Source organism: Thunnus thynnus, chromosome 3 (genome assembly GCF_963924715.1).
Source record: "Thunnus thynnus chromosome 3, fThuThy2.1, whole genome shotgun sequence".
Classification (NCBI taxonomy): domain Eukaryota; kingdom Metazoa; phylum Chordata; class Actinopteri; order Scombriformes; family Scombridae; genus Thunnus; species Thunnus thynnus.
The window spans coordinates 25,210,208-25,223,420 of NC_089519.1; the positions used below are offsets into that span (position 1 = coordinate 25,210,208).

Below are 13,213 nucleotides of genomic sequence, written 5' to 3' on the forward strand. Positions count from 1 at the left end.
AATGGGCCAAATCTAGGTTTATCTATTGTTTGTTCAATTAATTCAGGGGAGTATTGTCCATTACGAACAGCGTACGGATTTCTGCATGGCAAGAGTAGTTGCATATACATTTCTTAATTGAGTGGTTTACCTCTTTAAGCAGCTGCTGTTTCAGCTCTTTGGCACTGGGAAAGACAGACCATGGTGACTTTGATAGCTCTCTTCCTGCTCTTAGCACGCATCATGATAAATGGTCCATTTTGGAATCCATAATGGACATTGATGTAGAAGCACTCTTCTCTCTTGGCATTGAACTGTCTCCTTCCGTCATGCAGCAATTTAGTCATCATGCAGGGCACTGTCTGTTTGGGTTGTGTTGTTTTTGTTTTTTTTGTTTGTCTGCTTTGTGTTTTGCACGAAAAGAAAACCGATTTATCAGATTTTCCAGGTTTTAATCTCGACATTCCTAAATCTGGCAACTTAATTGATTTAACCACCTTTTCTTCACCTTATCATTAACCAAACAGTGATTATCCACCTTTATTATTATTTACACTGGGCGCTACAACAATAAGGCTTGGAGAATCATTAAGGATGCCAACCACCTGGATAATGGCCTTTTCTCCCTGCTGTGGTTAGGAAGAAAGTACCGGATACACCAGGCCAGCACTGAGAAGCTCAGGAAGAGCTTCTACCCTCAGGCCACTAAGGTCCTAAATGAGGTCACTGCCTAAGACTGCCCACCCCCCCACCCTCCCATAATCATACACATATATTTATTACTATTTCTTCTATTTAAACTCTTCTTAATGCACAAATTGTAGGAACTGATGGGATTATATTTCACTGTGATTGTACCTAATATGATTGCATGTGACAAATAAACTTGATTGATTGATTGATTGATTTTCTAGCTAAAATAAAAGCTTAATTGCTTTATGTAATAAGAGTAAGAAAGCGTGATGTAGTTTGCCAACCCACATGGTCTGAAAGAGGTAACGGCAGGCTGAGTCCCCCCCCCCCACCCACTTTTCAAATGAAAGAAACATAACATCTCAACATGGACACTGACTTCCTCGTACCTTCCTCCCTTCAATCTAATCTATGTTGCCTTTTCGTGTGAGGAAACAGTTGCATGTAATGTATATGAGACATAATGTGACTCCGAGAGGGATTGAGAGAAGGTAGGAGGGATTTAAGGAAAGGGGCAGATTGGAGGGGCGTCGGGCTCCCAGATGCCCCTGCCCCTGTGTGTATGCGTGTGTGTGTGTGTGTGTGTGTGCTGCTGTGCCTTGGAGATGGCTGTCAGCAGGCGGTGCTTCTGAGAGAGAGAAGAGAGGGGGGTGATGTTTCCAAAGGGGGCCCAGTCTGTTACCAAAGGGAGGTGGAGATTTACTATCCCACCCAGTCAAAGTGTCTCACTGGTGCTCTGACACACACACACACACACACACACACACACACACACTCACATACACATGCAGAGATACACAAAACCTCACACACACACACACACACTCACTCAGACATACTGCAAACTCTCCACAGGAAACTCTGAGCCATAATGCGAAGGCACCTCAGAGCAGACGGGTGCATTGCTCAAACCAAGTGGGATACGCTGCGGCTTTGATAGTGCGTTAATTACTCATGTGATGTGATACAGATGTCTGGGGGCTTCAGCCGAAAGTTTGCCTGACGGTTTCCAAGGGGGCCAGGCAGACATTTTAGAAGCGGTAGGTGAAAACCAAACGTATTTATTATTTATGGATAGATCAGTTTGCGTGCTGTCACAGATCCCAGCAGTGTCATGCTGATGCTAAACTGTGATGCTACTTGAAGGGCTGGCTGCTAAATAGTTCTTTGTGTACTTGGTGACAGCTGGGACTTTGAACAGGAAGAACTCTGGGCTATAAGAGTTGCCTGTACTGTGACATGATGAAAAGGGCTTCACTATCGATCTGACAGTTTGAAACTTTATCTGCTCTTTACCAGGAGTTTTGTGAAGTGGATTACTCTGATTTTGGCCAGAAAGTTTGTTGTTTTTCTTATTAGGAGGTGAAAATATCTATAAATTCATTACAAGAAACTGAGCATATTCATACACTAAGAGGCAAAGGCATCAGTGCGTATTTGTTTAGTGGATTAGGTTCTTCATCTGATTTTCATTTTAACCTTCATTCTTGCATTGCACAGTTGACTGGAAACCAGTCCTGCAGCAATTCTTTCATGTTAAAAAAAAGAAGCTTTTTGTTTCGTAACCACATGTTTAAACCTTTCTAAATTAGAAACAGAGGAAGAATGCAAAACTAAGGAAATCATTCACTTGCAAACCCACGCAAGTGGCTCATTGTCAAAACAGCACATCAAGCCTCACAGTGCAGCGGCAGCATTATTGACACGAAGACATAGCCGACTGCACCATCTTCCAAAAACGAGCCAAAGAGATGCCCAACGCGCTCTGCTGATGCCTCGTCCTTATTGTCTGACTGTAACTAATCTTGGCATCTCCCATCTGTGCCCCATTGGCAAAGCCTTTTTGAAGTCTTAAAGAAGTTGTAAAAACTTCCTCACAGCTTTTGAACAGTGGGACAGTAATGCTGTCAAACTTTCTTGTATCAGACGGAAAATATTCCACTTTGTTTACATTTTAAGTGGAGGCAAAATGCAGACACAGTGAGTGAAGTTACAGATTTTTTTTTCCAAAGTGCGTTGTCTGAAAAAAAATAACCAAATTTTCCTCTCCCTATTTGTTTTCTTTTCTCACCAGCAATATACCGGGACTGTCTTTCAATCAGTGAAATCAAAGCACTGAATGTGTTCTATAATGGGCACCCCAGCTGTGCATATGTTGGTGCTAATGGTCTGTATGGCGTCCAGAGGAATGTGCCAGATAAACAGAGCTGAAGCAGAAGAGGACTCTCTCCCGGGCTTTCTCGTCCACTCCACCCTCCAGTCTCCAGGATTCTACAGCACCATCAGTCCCAGCACGGGGCCCAGCCTCCACCTGGGGGCCCCAGGGGCTGCCGCACAAGCCGTGGGATCTGGCTCTTCAAATGAATCTGTCATAAAGACGCCAGTAAAACATCCAATGTGCATTGAAACTACCTCTATTAGCGCCTATTTCAAATACATCAACACCATAATATCCATTACTGTGTTTGTGGTGGGCCTGGTCGGCAACGCCACCCTGCTGAGGATTATATACCAGCACAAGTGCATGAGGAACGGGCCCAATGCTCTCATTGCCAGTCTGGCACTCGGGGACCTTATCTACATAACCATTGATATACCCATCAATGTATACAAGGTACAGTTTTCCTGATGTTGCACTGATCTGACTGCGTTGATGCATGTTTAAACAAAGTCTTAACTTTATTTTACACAGCCAAGCTGCTCAGTAACAGGTCTGATATGATGAAACGCAGCAACAATGGAGGTGATACGCAGAGATAAAGTGGGATATTACAGACGGGAAATGGGGGGGAAGTGGGAAGGGGTGTAAGAGAGTGTGCAAATAGACTGGAAAGTGCAATCAGCTGGACGCCGTTATCTTCCTGGTGCGGGCAGATTAGTGATGAGAGGAGTAGGGATATAGCTTGCTTAAATAAACACAAGAATTATGCTGTAGTCACACATGCCAGTGGCCTTGTGCTGACCTGGGACATTAGTCACTGACCCTTATCTAGAGGCTTTATTTTCAAAAAAATACTCAGTGCTACTCAAGTGAGATAAATCACTTGAGTAGCACTGAGAATTTTCAACTAAATTCTTCATCAATGTCCCATCCACAAATTTTAAACCAAATAAGTGAGAGGAATTCTTCTCAGCTGATCAGAATTAAAAAATATCACTTATACTTTTAATTCAGTGTTTGCAAACATTACTGATGTAAACAAACCTCCAACAACATCAGGAAACATTAATAATATACTGTATAGTAGTTGTCTAATGATAATCACTGTACTCATCAATCAATCTGAATTACTTGTTTCAGTTTTGTGTTTTGGTGACCCTTTTGTTTACTGTAGGACTACAGAATATGCCTTTAATTATAAAGCATTTAATGATGATAAATTATGATTAAAAGGCTCCTGTCTTGGGATGATTTACACTGGTAAAACGTGTCATGCTTAGTACAATAATCAAAAATAATGGAAAAATGAAGTGATCAGTCAACCTGATCTTTTGAGAACATCGTGCAAGAGAAAAATGAGAAAGCCACCTGGTTAGAATTAACTTTGAGACTTTGAGGGCATGGTGACTTTTCAGTCCTAGCAACACATGTGCAGAAAGGAAACAATAATCTTACTGGGGGAACAGTTTATGCGCAAAGAGAGAGCCACGTTCTTGATGTTGGAACCACGTGAAGGCCCCTGTTCACTTCCTCGAAGCTATGACAGTGTTTCCAAAAATAATCAGCTACTTATACACTAAAAACAGTGACGTGGACTCCTTTTCCTCTCTCCTGCTCTTCTGAGCTCCTGGGAAACTTAAACTACACAAGTAAACAATAGAGGGCCAGGAAGCAGCATGAAGTTCTTCCTTTGGTTACAGCTTTGAGAAACTTGTTCAACACAGGTTATATCCTACTGAAAGAAGAGTGCCAAGACCACTGTGGTGGAAAAACAAAAGGTCTCCACTCACGTGATCTTGACTAATTTTATAAAAGGAAGTAATATCTGAAGAAGTAGTGGAAGTGGCTGTTAGTGGGTTGTTTTTAAATTTTAGCTGTAAGTTCTGAGATGCAGGAGATGTGAAAGTTTAGCAAGCATTGTGTAAACTTTTATCAGCTGATGAGCTCCATATGCTTCATGTCGGACTAAACCCACGCTGACGTTAAGATGACGTTGAGAGGTCTTTGATGTGCCTCGATCTGCAGCGAAATTGCCTTAAATAGGTTTAAACGATGGTCAGCGTGCATTCGGTAACAAAAATGAGATTAATAGTCAGCTCCCTAAAGACTCGTAAAGACTAATTACCTCATTAAAATCATTTACTCTGCGCTGATGCCTCGGCTAAGCCAGACAGTGATTTCATGATAAAGTTTTATTAAAATAGATGTGATGAATGTTTAACAATGAATCTTGTTACAAATGTGATTTAATTCCTTTGAGATATACGTGTTGATGTGACAATTATGTGTTTTTTTCCACCAGCTCCTGGTGTCACGCTGGCCATGTGACGACAGTACTTTTGGCCTGTGTCTGTGTAAGCTGGTTCCCTTCCTGCAGAAAGCCTCTGTGGGCATCACAGTCCTCAACCTGTGTGCCCTTAGTGTAGACAGGTCAGTGCCGTCACACTCCAAACTGCTTTAATGTGTTTGAGCAAAGAAATCTTGCTTTGTGTATTCTAAAAAAAAAAAATACATGCGTAACCTCCTACACATCATAAGTGTTTCTCATTCTCACGTATCATGTTTTTGTTTTTACCATTCCACAGAGACATAAACTAAACAAAACAACAGCTATCCACTAAAGTTACATGGTCTTGTAAAGCCAGCACCTTGTTTGTGCAGGAGCACAATGTTCAGATATTTTGTTTTCCATTGTTGGGAAAGCAGATACTATTACATAAAACTTTAAAGAGGCAGTCAAACTGTTGGAAAGCAAATCAGAAAATGTGATTGTTATGCCTTAGAGCCTTGTGAGTTCATCCATCCAGAGCATTGTTTTTAGACTTCGACTCATTTGATACAAATTCTTCTCATCTAATTTAAGTCATTATGAGATGTTGAGATTAATTTACACACAAAGATATGAATGTTTTGATTTAATTTCCATGTAATGACAGAAAAACTGAAATGATCACTTTCAGGAATCAGTACTAATTGTGTATTCCCGCTAGGAAAGTTATTTATTGTATGTTATTGCTTCAGTGTGCAGAACATGTGTGGTGAGATGTTTTCAAGATGCTCTTTACTTCTTTAATGAAATGATTTTATATAAAACATTAAGTATATAAAATACACACTGTAAATTATATATATGATTTTAGTATTAAAAACTCTACCTTGATAGTGGTATAGAGTACACTGACAGGTTCATTTCCTGTAATAGAAATTCCCTGATGAGTAAATAATGATCATGAAGTGCTGAAGCTCAGTGCCACCTCACTTTGTGCACACAGACACAACTTTGGAGATAAGAAGCTCGCCTGCCTTCTCTGAATGGGCTTCAAGGTTCGACTAGGTTCGACTAGACATATTTAAGGACCTTTATTATGAGAAAAAGACAGGCTGCAGTGCTGTACAGTTTTGTTCAAGAGCAGATGCTCTCCATTTGTTTTCAGGAAATGTGTAGCATATCTTTGTGTGTGTTTTGCATTATGAAAGTACTCAAGTCTCTTTTGTATCTTTTCAATGTTGGAGGAAGAGAAAAAGGTGGATACATTACCACTTACTAAAATATAAATGTCGCCATGTTGTTCAACAGAGAAATTCAAATGTGTCATGAAAAATATATTGTTTTTGCCATAAAATCTTGATGCAGGATTTTACTAAAACATTTCGACAAGTGGTTTCCATTAATGAAACAAACAAGCAAACAAGTATTCAGTGCATAGGAAACACAAGCCAACAGACAGACCTCTCTGCCAACATGGGCCAGTCTGTTTGGAGCCTTCACAAAAATATAAATATTAGATATTTAAAATAAACAATTGATCATCTCTCTTCATTAATTCTTAACATTTTGATATTCTTTGCTGAGTGAGCAGTTTGTTGTATTTGGTGTGCTGCCATGCATAAAGAAAATGTTGTGAGCTTTGTCAGTCTGGAGAGAAAAAGAAAATGATGACTTTACCGATTTGTGTTGAAAGCAACTGAACTGCTGCAGCTCTATTTCAGTTATAAATAAATTGACATTACATGGTAATTGTGTTGTATTCCTTCTATATTAATAGCTTCTAATTTCAGTTCTGTGTATCATTCAGGATCATTTATCATACATTTAATCACTCCTGATTCAGAAACTCATGATCCTCCAATTACATTAATCAAATCTAATCAAGTTAATGTCTACTCTGTCTGTTATGACTTGACGTTGTGTCTGTCTGTGCTACAGGTACAGAGCTGTTGCATCCTGGAGCAGAGTGCAGGGAGTTGGCATCCCTTTGTTTACAGTCGTTGAAATTGTGTCCATTTGGGTGCTGTCGCTCTTCCTGGCAGTACCAGAGGCTGTCGGCTTCGACATGGTCGCCTTCAACTACAGAAACAAATCCATACGCACATGCATGCTTAACCCCAAGTCTGAATTCATGACGGTACGCTTTCATCCTTCTCTTATCATTTTTTGGATAAGAAAATTGCAGATAAGTGCTTCTGTGTCACATAGTTTTCAGGCCAAAATGTGCTGTGTAGTACATTGTGTCAAGGCACTGGGACGGAAAAGTGGTTGAAATTTGCAATAAAGAGACAAAACATTACTGGACTCATGAGATAAAAACCGCATCTGCATGAGAACTACTTAAAGTGAAAGTGCAAGTTCAGCTTATTATTTCCATCATCTTAAAAGCAAAAGCATCGTTTGTTTGGAGAAAGGGAGTAGTTTTAATGGCCAGTTGGCATGCTGATGTGCTATTTTGGTTATAGGGGCATGTATTTTTAGAGCAGCAATACAACAGTAAAGTCAATCACCTACAACAGTTCCTGCTTGGGCAATAAATAATACATTAATATAAGAAAAAGAGAGTGAAACCCAGTGATACTTAAGGTTGTGCCACTCCAACAAATTTACCTTTTGTGCCAGGAGATGAGTATTTGATACGAAAGATTTGGAGTGGAGTATCACTTCAAAAAAAATAAATCCAGTCTACTTACTCGCCAAGACACAGTCTTAACTGGTGATTGTTGGCTTTTTTCACATCCTTGGAGCACATAATTGATTGCAGGCCAAGTGCAATTACTGAGGCCTGAAATGTGGAGCCTCAAGCTGAGCCACATGTGCGTATCTATTCCATATGCACAAAACTGGAGTAATCTCTCTCAAATATAAGCAACACCATGCTTAAGTCAGCCTTTCCAGCAGCTTTATTAGGTCTATATAACGGCAATGAAACACCATAGCACATTTTCTCACCCAAACTACTTTTTCTGTCTTTTTTCTGCACATATGGACAAACTTTTGAGTGGATCTGTAAACTTCAAATGCTTGTTTTTGATTTTCACGGACATTGTGTAATAAGAGTCAGACAGGTTTGCGTGATTTCAAAATTGTGGATGTGTTTAAAGAGCATACTTGCAATGTTCTTCATAACCACAGACAGCCAGATGTCCTTATTACACGCAACGTAATTAGAGGTGGTTTGTTTTCAGACTTGCTACAATAGAGCACACATGTAGCACTCACATGGACTTCATTGGCATCGGAGTACAGGGGTAGTCTGGTGGAGATTTTAGAGGCTGGGTCAGGTTCAGTTACATAAGCATAGATTCTTAATACTAGGATCATACCAAATCAAATGAAATCTACTTCTGTAATCCAATGTCACATTTAGAACTTTAAAGCCTAAATTAATTTGCCAAAATTTAAGATGAGAGATTCTCCCTCCTGAGATAGCTGTGTGTGTGTGGGGGGGGGGGGGGGCAGTGCCTCACATTGTTCTGAATTAAAGCAGGGCCAGGAAGGTGGGAGCGTAATTGGAGGATGTGTGTGGGGAACATCATCAGAGCAGCCAGATTGGTGGAGTAGGGGGCAGGGTAACTTTGAAAAAACTCTTCAGACTCTTAACTACTAAGCCACATTTTAATTAATGCATTCGTTAAGTTTAAAAGTAACTGGCTGTACATGTGTGCATGTTTTTTTCTATAGTTCTACAGGGAAGCAAAGGACTGGTGGCTGTTTGGCTTCTACTTTTGTGTACCACTGATCTGCACCGCTGTCTTCTACACTCTGATGACCTGCGAAATGCTCAACCACAGGAATGGCAGCCTGCGGATAGCCCTCAGTGAGCACCTCAAACAGGTTGGACAATACTTCTAAACAATAACACAATAATAAGCCCTTAACACTTATGAAACTACATTATGTTAGATGTTTATTTCACTAAAAGAACATGAACATTTGTGATGCGAATTTATTATTACACAATGTTTTGATGGTGTAAAAATGAATTCATACTGTCTTTCAAAAGTGTGTCTTCCATGGTTTTAACCTCTAACCTTCCATTAAACAAACTCTAATTAAATTAAACTCTCCTCTAATGGTGGTATGAAATCTGTTGTTTCTCTCTGCAGAGGAGGGAGGTGGCCAAAGCGGTCTTCTGTCTGGTCCTCATCTTTGCCCTCTGCTGGTTCCCTCTGCACCTCAGCAGGATCCTTAAGAAGATGGTTTACCGCTCGTATGATGAGACGCGCTGTGAGCTGTTCAAGTGAGTTACTGGTGGTCACAAATGTTATTCAAAGAGGCTAGATTAGGATCTCACCTGTTTCTCTGTGGGTTGAGAAAGTATCAGTTCCAATGCCACACTCAAAAAACATTTCTAAAATGCATACAGGTCAATATGACAAATGTGTTTCTTAAATTTTGAAAAAAAGCATTTTCACCTGGCAGAAACCAGGCTGATGTTGCCATAATTAAGTGTTAACTTTTACTGCACATGCTGCTGAAACTGCATCCAAAGTTTAAATTACCACTGGTCTATTTAAAATTATTACAATGAGTTTTTCTTCTATTTTCAGTTTCCTTTTGGTCCTGGACTACCTTAGTATCAACCTTGCAACAATCAACTCCTGCATAAACCCCATTATCCTCTACTTTGTCAGCAAGAAGTTCAAGAACTGCTTCAAGGTATAGTACTTCCCTACAACAGATGGCTATAAATCAATGTAACATACTCGCACGCTCACTTTTTTATGTCTCATATACACACACAAACACACACTCTTCTGATTTAGTCTGGCCAGTAAAGCAAATAGTGAACTTAGGCTTTTGTTCATGACTCACAGGCTGTGATGGCAATGACATTCCATGAGCAACATGTAAAAGCAGCCTGGTGATTTATGTATTCATTTTGTTGGCTGAGGTCACACACACTGCAAATGTCTGTCAAAGGAACCTGGGCTGGAGACAAACCATGTCTCGAGTTTGCACGTTAAAGAAGTTCTGGGAGGGGTGGGGGAGGAACAAACGAGAAGATAGCTGCACGTACGGGAAAACCTTTTGGTGAACTGCTGTGTTAAAATGTTCTCTTTCCTCTCTTCACATGTTCTTCAAGTCGTGTTTGTGTTGTTGGTGCTACTCCGACAACCAGCTGAGCAGCATCGGACCCATGAATGGTACCAGTATCCAGTGTAAAAGCCCCGAGCCCAACAACCACCACACTGACCGCAGCATCAGAAAAGACAGCGACTGATCACTCACCTGAGGAGGATTTTTAAGCTCTTTAAATATAACCAGCAAGCTTCTAAAATGCAACCACTGATCACCACTAAATATTTACATAAAAAGCAGACAATAAATACACATCCTTAGGACCACTGAAGCCACACCGTGAGCCTGGCAGGAATGGCATAGGAACTGGACTTAAAAGGAACAGACAATGGATTTGGTGCTCTGAAGTTGCCCGCGCCTCCCAGTGGGCCAAACTTCCTGAAACAAACTCCTTGTGTTCCCACACCCACGGACAGTGACGCTGTAGCATGAGAGAAAAAAGGGGCAGAGCGGAATAAAGAGGAGGAGGACCCTTTGACAGGATGCAGCTGAACGGTGACTATAAATTACTTTCAATTAGTATCCAAGCCAGCTATTCCTGTAAAGGGCAGCACTTCTGGGAAGGATGCACAAAGTTACAGGAAGGAAAAAGCAGACTGCTCGCTGTCAGAGGGAATGATGTGAGATGAGTATACGCCGTCCCCTGGAGTTTGCTACTCTGTGACGGTGGAAAACAGGAAAGCATGTTACTGACTTGAGCATCAATTAATTTTCCATTAAACATGCGAGTGTCTGTACAGTGTATTTTACTCACACTCATTATTCATTGAGCTACTTTGTGGCATAATTAGAAGAATGTTTTGAAGTTAAGTTGCTTGATGTTTGGCTCTTCTGCCCAACAAAAACTTTTTCTGGTATATGTGTGTAAAACAGGTAAAATGCCTTTTAACAAAAAGATTCATCCTTAGGTTTGATATAATAACCTTTTCTGCTTGATGTTAACATGAACCACTAAACTTCCCGTTAGTATTCCTAAAATGAAAGATTTCACAACATGTCCACGGTCAGAATATGCCAAAATAAACTGGCACGTTATCAAGTACAGGGTTGTAATTTTTAGACAGGATAAGGTACAACTCTGTGTTTTCATAGCACATGTCAAGCAAATGATAAATATGAAGTAATGCATTATGACAGGTCTGATATCACCACTGATCCAAAAGTGGACAGGAATGAGCTTTTTTTTCTTCAACACTGTGAATTTTGCCAACATAATCAACAATTATTGTGACATTTATGCTTGTATAACCCATGGAATATATATGTGTAGTGTCCACTTTTATAAAGTGTTTTATTTTGCAGTAATAATAAGTATTTTACTCAGACTACATTACCTGTGTAATGACAGAGGTAGAAGGGTTTTTGAGTGATAGCAGACACTCCACATGGATATAGATGTAGTAGTATGGATAAAGTAAAGAAGGAATAGTTAGACATTTTGAGAAATATACTTATTTGCTTTCTTGCCACAAGTGAGATGAGAGGATCGATGCCACTCTCATATCTGTCCCTACCTACCTCTAAAGCTCACAAAATCAAAGTGTAAAAATTACAAGTTGTAGTTTTTTCCAGTTTGCTTCTGGCTGTAGCTAACTAGCTAAAATCACAAATGAGAGTGAGTGAGCTTTAGAGGTGCTGACAGACGGATTTTATTACCTTTGGACCAAGCGGCAACTACCACAGCTTTAGGCTGAAGCCAGTGTGGAAGTACCTTAAAGTGCTATACCACTGACAGACGCTAGATGCTGGTTCCAACTGACTCCCATTCAAAAAGCGTCAACTTCTCTAGAAATATTAACTCAATCGTTTTTTCAATGACTCATGATGGTCGCAATCACTAAATTCAGACGCTTTAATAAGTGTGCTGGTGGTCATTTTGGAAATGATTGCTCCATTAATAAGATTTCAAGACTTATAGTAGGCTAGAATGACTGCCGTGTGAGCGTTGATTGACAGATGTGGTTGACAGTTGGTTCACCTGCTGCTCTCCCCGGCTCTGGGACTCACACTGAATTGAACTATTGTCACAATATTTCTGTAAGTTTAATGTTACTTAACCTGCCCTTTTTAGCACAATTTAGCTAAAGTAGTGTTCGCGGCCACAGTAAGCTATAGCGTTCGCTTCAGTCCGAGGTAGCGGGGCGTCATTCCATAGTGTAAAAGGCATATTATTCTTATTTGGAAGGTCCTGGCTCCAAATGGAAAAGCTTGGGCTTCAAACCAGCTCCAATGCAAACCAGTGGGTGACGTCACACCTTGCTACGTCCATCTTTATATGCAGTCTATGCTTCCGACAGAGTCAGGCTAGCTTTTTCCTACTATTTCCAGTCTTGATGCTAAGCTAAGATAAGCGGCTGATGGCTGTAGCTTCATATCTAACGGACATGAAAGTCGCATTAATCTTTTTATTTGTCTCTCGGCACGACAGCGACTAAGCATATTTCTCAAAATGTCGAACTCTTCCTTTAATGTGGAAATCATACTCAGCTATCAAAGAACTATAATGCCTTATAGTATTTGATATGTGAATACATGTAAACCTGTGTGTGTTTGAATGTGTTAGCATGTGTGTTTGTGTGAGTGATGTGTGTATACTTAGTTGCACTTCTTTAGTTGGAGTGTTTTGCACACTGAGTACAGAAAAATAGGCTATATCTGTACAGTATTATTTTACCACTATCCATCGAAGCCATTCATAATAATCTGTAGAAAAATGGAATTTATATATGTTCTCATTGATTTGACACGTTAACCTCATGTTAGTTCTGCTGCTTATACCAATAAATTCATTTCCATCTCCAGTATAAGGAACAAAGTGGTTTATTTCACCATCATACTAATATTGGTTTCTCCGGACGCTAAGGGGGCCCCTTCTGTTTTTCATCTGCGTCTGTGAGAAAGAGGCGTCTGGGAGTGATTTGAAGCACACTGTGACCTGCTTGGCAACTGAGCCCTAAGGGTTGCTAATGTCAGTGGAGAGGATGTGAACAGCTTGGACGGTGGGAATTTGATACATATAACTCACT

At 40.3% G+C, this 13,213-nt stretch overlaps 1 protein-coding gene across 1 annotated transcript; it reads left to right on the top strand.

Annotated features, from left to right (window-relative positions):
* Positions 1–1,411: 1,411 nt before the first annotated feature.
* On the top strand, positions 1,412–12,988 carry ednraa (endothelin receptor type Aa). The gene is made up of 8 exons (XM_067584965.1): positions 1,412–1,712; positions 2,747–3,286; positions 5,136–5,263; positions 7,041–7,239; positions 8,787–8,939; positions 9,212–9,345; positions 9,656–9,764; positions 10,192–12,988. The coding sequence occupies exons 2-8, from the start codon at positions 2,792–2,794 to the stop codon at positions 10,327–10,329; spliced, it is 1,356 nt and encodes a 451-aa protein (XP_067441066.1). The 5' UTR covers positions 1,412–1,712; positions 2,747–2,791; the 3' UTR covers positions 10,330–12,988.
* The last annotated feature ends 225 nt before the right edge of the window (positions 12,989–13,213 follow it).

Bases quoted from the DNA above. Each gene is read 5' to 3' on its own strand.
- ednraa (XM_067584965.1), top strand. From the start codon at position 2,792: ATGTGTTCTATAATGGGCACCCCAGCTGTGCATATGTTGGTGCTAATG. The intron at 7,240-8,786 runs GTACGCTTTCAT...TTTTTTCTATAG, and splicing joins CCAAGTCTGAATTCATGACG to TTCTACAGGGAAGCAAAGGA. The intron at 9,765-10,191 runs GTATAGTACTTC...ATGTTCTTCAAG, and splicing joins AGTTCAAGAACTGCTTCAAG to TCGTGTTTGTGTTGTTGGTG.